Raw genomic sequence first — 9242 nt, forward strand, 5'->3', positions numbered from 1 at the left:
GACCCATAAGTAATAGACAAAACTCGGTGATTAATACAAGGTTATAAAAACATTCGGGGCTTTGGCGGAAACATCCGGGGCTTAAGCCCACCTCTAGCGCCGCGCCTGGTAAATAGTACAATCGCTTCTTTCTTTGGGATGGCGGCAAAACAAACACAGGTAGGACGACGTTAGCAACTTTATGACAGATGTAAAACATATTTACTGTACGTAGCTTCACTCTTTCTGATGTGTGTTTGTGTGTGTGTGTGCACGGGAGAGAGAGCTCCGTGTCCATGAGAACAGGCACTTTTCAGTACAGAAATGATGCAAAAGCAGCTAATGACAGATAAAAATAACCGCGAAAATTCATATCCATCCGAGTGACGGATTTTATTTGCAGTGCGACCTCTGACTGGAGCACACATTTTGTGCCATGTCTTTCCCCATTCAAATAGATAAGAGCTGTACTTTTGCTTGTTGACATGGAAAATAGCTGCCCGGGAGCGTTCCAAACTAGGAGCTCTAAAACGGTTCAAATATGGCCGCCGAGTGGACTGACTTGCCTTGATAGACACTTTGGTTTCATGCAGAACAAGGTCAAATCGTAAGTTACGAAATGAAAGGGTTGGGCCTCTGGCACGCTGGCTACGCCCCTCTGTTGTTTCGAGAATAAAGTTGATTGTAAAGTTAAGTGTCGCTTGGCTGCTTTATTTCTGTATTCGCTGTTTTATTTGTGTATGAGTGATCATGGGGAAGATTGAGTGGGCGATGTGGGCAAATGAACAAGCTCTGGCTGCTGGGCTGAGTAAGAATCTGTTTTTTCTGTAATTACATTCAAACGAGGATTAAAGTGATTCTAATATTAATGTTTCTGACATATTAATGTCATATTAATATTAACAGTGTCGTCAGTACAGTTATATATGCAAGACTTAAGACACGGAAGTGACTACATAAAGATTTTTAAATGCATAAAACTAGGAAATTTAAATCTTGGTGCTATAAACATTTGTGAAGTGTATTCTTTTATTATTTGTATATAATGTTGTCCAGATAGTCACTCCAGGAAGTCGATCATCAATCTCTTTGCTGCAAAACGGACACTGTACATTCAAATATGAACTTAAAATACTTTCAAATGTTCAATATTTCTGCTGCTGTTTCAGTGGATTAGTTCAAATGTGTAAAAATACTTGAAAGGTGTTGTTTTAAAAAATAAAAAAAAATAAATAGCATTATAATTCAGTCCATGCAGGGTGTGTGTGAATATGAGGAAGTGTGTTGAGAAATACAGTAACTGGGCAGTTCTGGGGAAGTTGACATATCCTTCTCTAATCTTTATTATCTTTATGGTAATTAAAAGAAATGCAGCTTTTATGAACTTCCATTAAGTGAGAGACTACATGATTTATGTGTACTTTTAAACAACTTATTTGTTACATTATTTGCCATTTAAAATGAACTAGAAAACAACAAAAAAGGCTAGAAAAACTTACACTATCAGTTACAGGACCTGACATATACATTGTTCATTAAACAATTTAGATCACAATGTGAAATACCCATGAGTGTGTGTGTTTCAGTTTATCTGACGGGTGGTGTGGTCGGTGTGGCCGGTCAGTTCAGAGGATGGCAGTTCGCAGCGTTCGGCATGTATCCTTCAACCTCTAAAAGATGCTTCTTTATGAATATATGAGGGATCTGATCTCCTCACATCTTTGACGAAGCTTGAGCCATCTCTTAAAGTGATCAGGATATGTCTAGTGTGTGTGTGTCCTTGACTGTGACAGTGCTGCAGGTGTGTTTGTGTGTTTACTGGAGTATCCGCGCAGCAAACGGAGTAAAGGCACCAGTGTCGAGCGAACGTGAGTGTCTCACAGGAAACACGGCTGATTATTTTTTTAAGATTACAAACTGGTAATTACAAGGGTACCTATAAATGTGGTTTATGAAGACATTTCTAGTTCTAATTCAAATTGCTTAAAAACATACTAAACAATGTTTATTTATTTATTTATTTATTTATTTTTTTGAAAATGTAAAAATGCATTACGTTTTTTGTAAGGGTTAGGTTTAGGGATATGGAGAGTCCTCAAAGATAACCGCACCAACATTTGTATGTGTGTGTGTTTTCAGGGGTCAGTACTGCTTCACTGTGTGTGTGAAGGCTTTCGGCCCGCTGACCAGAAACTATTACATCAGAGCGTTTCTGCACGCTGCGTAAGTAACTTGCACATTTGTCATGCAGATGTCCTTCTCACTGTTCAGTTGTTATCATTGTATGTGAAGAAAGTGTGTCTGTGTGTGTTACAGGCTGTGTGTTCCAGGAGGGTTCATGTTGGCCACAGTTCTTGGGTGTGTATGTCTAGGAATCGCCAGTTTAATCTACCTGTCGGTAAGCTCATCTTGGTGTGATTCAGTGTTGATGCATTTGAACTGACTGTAATAAGGAAACTAAAAAGATTGCTTCCTTCTTTAAAATCCCCCTTTCACTTCTGCAGTTTGAACGCTACTATATTAAAGGAATAGTGTAGTCAGATATGACAATTCAGTGACTCAGTGTGATTATAAAACTGTGAAAGACTGCGATTCAATGAAATAAATATGTAGTCTGTATGTGCTGCGTGAATGAGCGCTCTGCTTTCTATCATCTACTGCACACAGATGATGATGATGTGTTTTCAGTGAATGAGCGGTCATCTTCACACATTCATTTTGAACCGCGTGGCACATTCTGGCTATATTTAATTGAATCACAGCCTTTGTGGTTTAATAATCACATTGGGACATATTGTGATTTTAAGCTGTGCGCTGAATGTTTACTCAGTGACGTTCATATATCAGAGATGGTATTGGTGTGTGGTTTAGGAGCATTTATACTAATACATGAGTGCAGTATCAGAGCCGGTTCCAGTACTGGTCTCAGTACATCCCTACTAAATAATAGTAAATGGCTTTTTATCTCTAATTGCCTTTACACTGTTTTGGTACAGTATTCTTATGGTGCAGACACAAACTCATGCGGCCGTCATGGTCAGTGTTTGAAGTTGTGTCTGGTTTTGACCTCTGACCTCACAGGCAGCGATTCACAGTGAGCACTGGGAGCCCATCCTGCCCCTAAAAGATCCGCCAAAGCGTGTTGGAGAAAGCATCAAAGAGCCGCCTCAGAACCCTCCACCACGGCCTCCAGCAGACCTGCGGCGTAAGAGAGCAGAGAACCTGGAGGCGGCCGTGTACGACAACCCCATGACTGTCACCGTCAATGAATAATCATTACATATCACCGTTTATGAGGTGACTGTCATGCTGGATTAGAGCTGGAATTGACTAAATGGATTTTTATCAATCACTGTTTATTTAATAATATGTGTTGTGCTCCAGCCAGGTCTCCTAAGCAACCAAATTGGCCCGGTTGCTAGGGAGGGTAGAGTCACATGGGGTAATGTCCTCGTGGTTGCAATTAGTGGTTCTCGCTCTCAATGGGGCGCGTGGCAAGTTGTGCATGGATCGCAGATCCTCCACATGCTGGGAGTCTCCGTGGTGTCATGCAAAACGAGCCACGTGATAAGATGCGTGGATTGACGGTCTCAGAAGCGGAGGCAACTAAGGGTACGTTTACATGACAGCGATGTACTAAAAACGGAAACGTTTTTCCTTTGCGTTTTTGAAAAGTTTCACGTACAGACGACAACGTTGTCAAAACGATCCCTGTTCACACAGATCCGCGAAAACGACTAAAAACGCTGTATTATGCATGCCAGGCCAGTAGTTGCCGATGTCACTTTGTAAAGAAACACTACGCGCCTGTGCACACAAGCATTTTTCCACAGAGCGGTGAATACAAACAATGAAGATGGCGAAAGCATCGAGCAATTTTGTCTGGATGGACGATGAGGTTGCTTTATTACTACAATTACTTTGCTGGAGAAGCGTCAATAAACTCAAAATCTTGAGCAGCACAAACACAGTCCTATAGTCCGCCATTGTAGTTTTGAATGTCTCGCGTGCATGCCTGTAGACTGAACTCTCAAGATTATTCAATCAATTCTGCTCATTTCTGCCATCACTTCATCTCCTGCCTTCTTCTGTATTCCCCCTGCTGACTCTTGGGCTGGTAGGAGAGTAAGTTAAAGAGCACCTATTATGGTTTTTCAAATATTACCTTTCACGTAGTGTGTTATATAGCTCTTTGTGAATGTAAAAAAGTCTGCAAAGTTTCAAAAATCAAAGTGTACGAAATATGGAGTTATTGACACCCAAAAGAAAGAACCGATTCTGAACACCTGAAACGAGTCGTTAGTAATTCCAGACTTACTTCCTGTACTAACCTACGTAATTTGGTAACAAAAAACCCGCCTCTGGTCTGTTTACATGTACAGCCAGTGCACACTGTTAACCTGTTAGCTGTTTGCCTCTGCTAACCGGCTAACTCACGTTATTGTCAAACTACATATAAACTTACCACTGAGAAACGTCCTGTTCTCGTCGTGCTTGCGATGGTGGTTCGGGTTGATGTATCACTATCGGACTTAGGCTCAAATTGGTAAGGTAAAATATAAATGTTTTCAGATGGAGCTGAAACTCGGATATGGTAGTGGCCGTTTCCTTTCCGACATGCGCTGTAAGCGGTAGACCAATCACAACAGACTGGGACATCTAAAAGGAGGAGTTTAGAATGAATCCTTTTGAACGGATCATTGAACAAGTCGTTTGAGACACTGGGAAAAAAAGGTAATGCTGCAATTTAAATTATGAGCAAATTAAAATGTTTTTTGACCTTGGATGCTTGTAAATCTATTGTATGAGACGTTTAAAACAAAATTAGGCATGTTTAAAAACCATAATAGGTGCACTTTAACATAAGCTGTTGATGTTGACTGGTTTTGGATATCAGACAGAACTCTGATATATGGATATCTTCTGGATGGAGAGAGAGAGAGAGGTCTTGTGTACACTGGATCTAACATGCATTTTCACTGCCTCATGTTTTCATATTCTAAGCATATCATTGAATACTGTACATGGCATCACATCTCTGTCTATAGGCTATATACATAAGCGGTGGGTGAATGAATTGCAGGGTAAAGGTACATCAAATAAAATTAAGTAAATAAATAAATAACATTTAAAATACAAATAAAATTTTCCCATCTGAATCCATACATTAATTTCAAGATTTTCAAATTGTAGGTTCTGCCTACTTTTACAATGTTCACACTCCATACAAAACACTCCAAATGAATAAATTGTTGATTATTGTTATTTACACAGACACAAGTATTCATATTGATAATTATACATCTCAAATTTATGCCTATCAATCCATCATTCTTTATATAACACGTAATACGCGTGCGCATGACATCATCATTTTCAAAAACTTGCACTTTAAAACCCGTTTCCAAAAGTTTGCGTTTTCAGGCCCCAAAACACAGTTGTCGTGTAAACGAACAGCCAAAACGCATAAAAAGTTTTCCGTTTTTAGTTGAAAACGTTGTTGTGTAAACAGCCCCTGAGACTTGTCCTCCACCACCCAGATTGAGGTGAGTAACCACGCCACCACGAGGACCTACTTAGTAGTGTGAATTGGGCATTCTGAATTGGGAGAAAAAGGGGATAAAAAAATAAAATAAATTTTGTGCATTGGGCATTCCAAATTGGGAAGAAAATCCAAAAAAATAAAAATAATATGTGTTGTGTGTAAACAGTCTTTTTATATCTCAGTTACTTGTTTAACAATGAAAGTTTCTTTACATTTCCATCATAATGTTCAGCTGTATAGTGTGACACTGATGGAGGAAACACTGTATCATTTTATCCATAATGTAATAATTGTATTGCGTACACCATCAATGCTTGCTTAAAGGAAAATATTATTTTACTACTTGTTATCAATGTAACAGCCACAGGAATTATGTATTTTTTCCTCTATAGAGTGTATATATATTTGTCTTTTTGTACTTTCAATAAATTTAGGATTCATACAATTATTTGAGTTAAAATTAAATATTTCTTAATAGAAATGATTTCACTTATTATTTTAAATCATAAAATTTTTCGCAAGGTGTCAGTTGACCTACTATATAATTTTCTTGTGTCAATTTTCATTTCCTCTTTTTAAATGTGGGGGTTTTATATAAATATAATGCTCCGTGATTTCAAAATAATGGGAAAACCTTTCTTTTTAAATGTGCATAGAACAAATGTAAATCCAAAGAAAGCAGGAAGTGCAGATCCTGATGGCAGAAGTGTTGAAACAAAAATAGTCATGTTTTCATCATCATCTGTTTCTCAAGGAACGAGGAAGTTCGTCTGACACAGAAAGAAAAAAAACTTCATTGTTGTTTGTTTGATGGTGAACTTTGTGTGTGGATGTGTTGAGTGTGAATTTCACCAGCATGATGGATGATGAGTGTTGAAGGTGAGAAAGATGAATAGGAGGTTTTTCATCACTTCACAAACAGGCGAATGTTGTGAACCTCAATGCAGAGCTGCATCATGTATCTTCTCTTTAAAATTCGAGAGTTCATGGCAAACTTGCCGCAAATTCGCCACTGGTAATTTTCACTTGCAAATGAGCTTTGCAGCAAATTGTCCATTGTTGCTAAAGGTTTGCTGGAGGTTCACCACTACTGGTGAAGAGCTGCAAACATTTGTGGCAAATCAAAATCTCATTTGCATGCGAAAATAACGAGCTGCAAATATGCAGCTAGTTTAGATTTTTTGTAAGGGATGGTTTACTCACATTTATGCTGCCTCAGACTCGTATGACTTTTTTTTTTTTTTTTTTTTTTAGGATGGTAGTAATCTGCAACCGTGGAGTGAAAGACAATGCCGATGTTTTGACCTTAACCTGCACATTCACTGACAGATAACGCAGACTCTCAAGAAAAACTCACTCATAACACATTAAAGATGGTCATGTGTCATCACCTACTGGTGTACTGTCACATGGATGAATGAAAATCTCCACCTCTAGCTCTCCGCATGGCTCTCATTACTCGACATGATAGCAAGTGGAGTGATACAAACAGTAAAGTCAGAACCCCTCTATCAATCCCAGTAAACTGCTTTTGTGAGGAAACAGCTAATAATGAATTGATTGTCTGTCCGCTAATCTTCAACATGTTTTACACTAAACAGTACTTTTGGAGTGAACTATATGTGGAGTTTACTATATTAAAATTGCTGTTTTATTAGAGAAGTCACAGAAAATTTTGCAACAGGTAGGGTGTCAGTAGGCGGCGGCTCTCCCCATTCATTTTTATGGTATCCGCAAACGGTACTGTTGTAACACTTTGAACGCAGTTCACTGACGTCAGGGCCATTATGATTGGCTTTATATTGGCTCCAACTCTTGGAATGGCTGTCATCCAATAAGATACGAGGACCAGAACTAACGGTTGTATAATTGATGTAATGCACCTTATTCACAGACGCGCCATCTTAAATCTTTGACGTAAATGACAATTAGGCTTTGAGGGATAGACGTACGGACTGTGATGGGTTGTACTGTTGTTTAAAGTGTTTTGGATCACTCTTCATAAAACATAATATTTATCGTAGTAAGCTCCACACATAGTTCATTCCAAAAGGGTTGTGTAGTGTGAAACATGTTCACTAAGTCATGAGCTGTTTCCTCACAAAAGCAGTTTATTCAGCACACTGATTTGGGTTATCCATGAAAAAAGAATAGAAAAACGATTTCTTGTCTATATTGTTTTGATAAAGCTATACTACTCTTGCTAGTTTGCAGTTGCAGTCTGGGTTAGGGTTAGGTTAGAGTTGTTGCCAGAATTTTCTTTTTTGGGTCAACTATTCCTTTTAAGAACATACTTCCGACTGATACAATTAAAATTAGAAATTAGGGCTACTGTGTTTTTTTTTTTTTTTTTCTGCGAATTTAGCTTAACATCTATGAAAAATTCGCTTAAAAATTAACGTAGTCTATTCATTGAAAAAACAACAGTTGGCTTCATTTTGTCACTATCAAATTGTGCTGTTGACATTTAGAAAAAGGGGGCGCATTCACGCCATTATATATTATAGTTATTTCTTTATTATTTATTCACACATTTATCAGATCTTTTCCTGATGAGGAGTACGATCATTTCGTTTTGTCCTTAAGGGGTGCTACGTGGCTCAATCAAGCTTTATTCACGCTTCAGGATTTTTTAGGCTCAATGGAAACATTTGTCGCTTAAAATACATTTTCGTTTACATCTATAAATAGCAAATATTGGTGATACACATATCAATAAAAGTCAGCCCAGACAGCAATCGTAACGCATCATCCTGCCAGCAGAAGCGAGTTGTGATTGGTCCATCCTCACGAGGAAGCGCTTAAAGAGAATAATTGTTTTGTGCATCTTTTCCCCGTTAGACTTTAAACGTCACGAAAGTATGCGATCATTACATATGATTAAATAAATAAATAAATAAAAATTATAACAAAGAAGAAATAATATAAATTTTTAGAAATACAAAATCTATGCTCCGCCCACTCTGGAACACGCTTCCTGTTGAACATGTACAAAAGTTTGTGAGTGTGCATGAGATTATTATTGATCATTAATCAGCGCTCTACAGAGGCTGAAGGGTGAGCAGCGCGCGCAGGCCTCGTTACATGATGAAGAGCAGCAGAAGAAACATCTATGAGCTGGTAACTTTTCACCCACACGAGTCAGTATGGTAAAATCTTGGTACTTTCATACAGGCCATCTGACAGGTAAATGAAAGTCCTGCATGACACATCACACTGATGTTACATTCATAAACCAGTGTAAACAAAACTGTGGTGCATGTCCTACAATATACTGTTGTCACAACAGGCTTCATTTCAAACATGTTGGTACCAAGTCCAGAAATAATTATATTACTGTATCATGCCTCAAAACATGTTATTACCATTTACATTTATGCATTTAGCAGATGCTTTTATCCAAAGCGACTTACAGTGCACTTATTACAGGGACAATCCACCCAGAGCAACCTGGTGTTAAGTGCCTTGCTCAAGGACACAATGGTGGTGGCTGTGGGGATCGAATCAGCAACCTTCTGATTACCATGGTACAGTGTTTGCAAAGAAACATGGTATTATTATGGTACTATATTCAAATATAATTTAAAATATAGCTGCAAGCAGCGATTAACGGGGTTCAAGCCTTTAAGGTCCTTTAAGTTCATATGCAACAGATATTAAGTATTAATTAGCCTGTTAGCAAATAAAACAATGTTAAAGTGCCTTAATTTTAAGAAAC

The 9242-nt window shown here is 38.2% G+C and overlaps 1 protein-coding gene across 2 annotated transcripts; it reads left to right on the forward strand.

The window, feature by feature from the left end:
- Window positions 1–620: 620 nt before the first annotated feature.
- On the forward strand, window positions 621–8865 carry LOC127455735 (cytochrome b-245 light chain). 2 transcript variants are annotated; one of them, XM_051723822.1, is made up of 7 exons: window positions 621–787; window positions 1566–1635; window positions 1773–1847; window positions 2119–2202; window positions 2296–2377; window positions 3061–3276; window positions 6779–8865. In XM_051723822.1, exons 1-6 carry the CDS (start codon window positions 730–732, stop codon window positions 3250–3252), a joined length of 561 nt encoding a protein of 186 aa, XP_051579782.1. In that variant the 5' UTR covers window positions 621–729; the 3' UTR covers window positions 3253–3276; window positions 6779–8865. The 2 variants fall into 2 exon arrangements, with proteins under 2 accessions (XP_051579782.1, XP_051579780.1); XM_051723820.1 differs by lacking the exon at window positions 6779–8865 and having other exon boundaries at window positions 3061–5969.
- The last annotated feature ends 377 nt before the right edge of the window (window positions 8866–9242 follow it).

The sequence above is a fragment of the Myxocyprinus asiaticus genome, chromosome 18 (assembly GCF_019703515.2).
Source record: "Myxocyprinus asiaticus isolate MX2 ecotype Aquarium Trade chromosome 18, UBuf_Myxa_2, whole genome shotgun sequence".
In the NCBI taxonomy this organism is placed as follows: Eukaryota; Metazoa; Chordata; class Actinopteri; order Cypriniformes; family Catostomidae; genus Myxocyprinus; species Myxocyprinus asiaticus.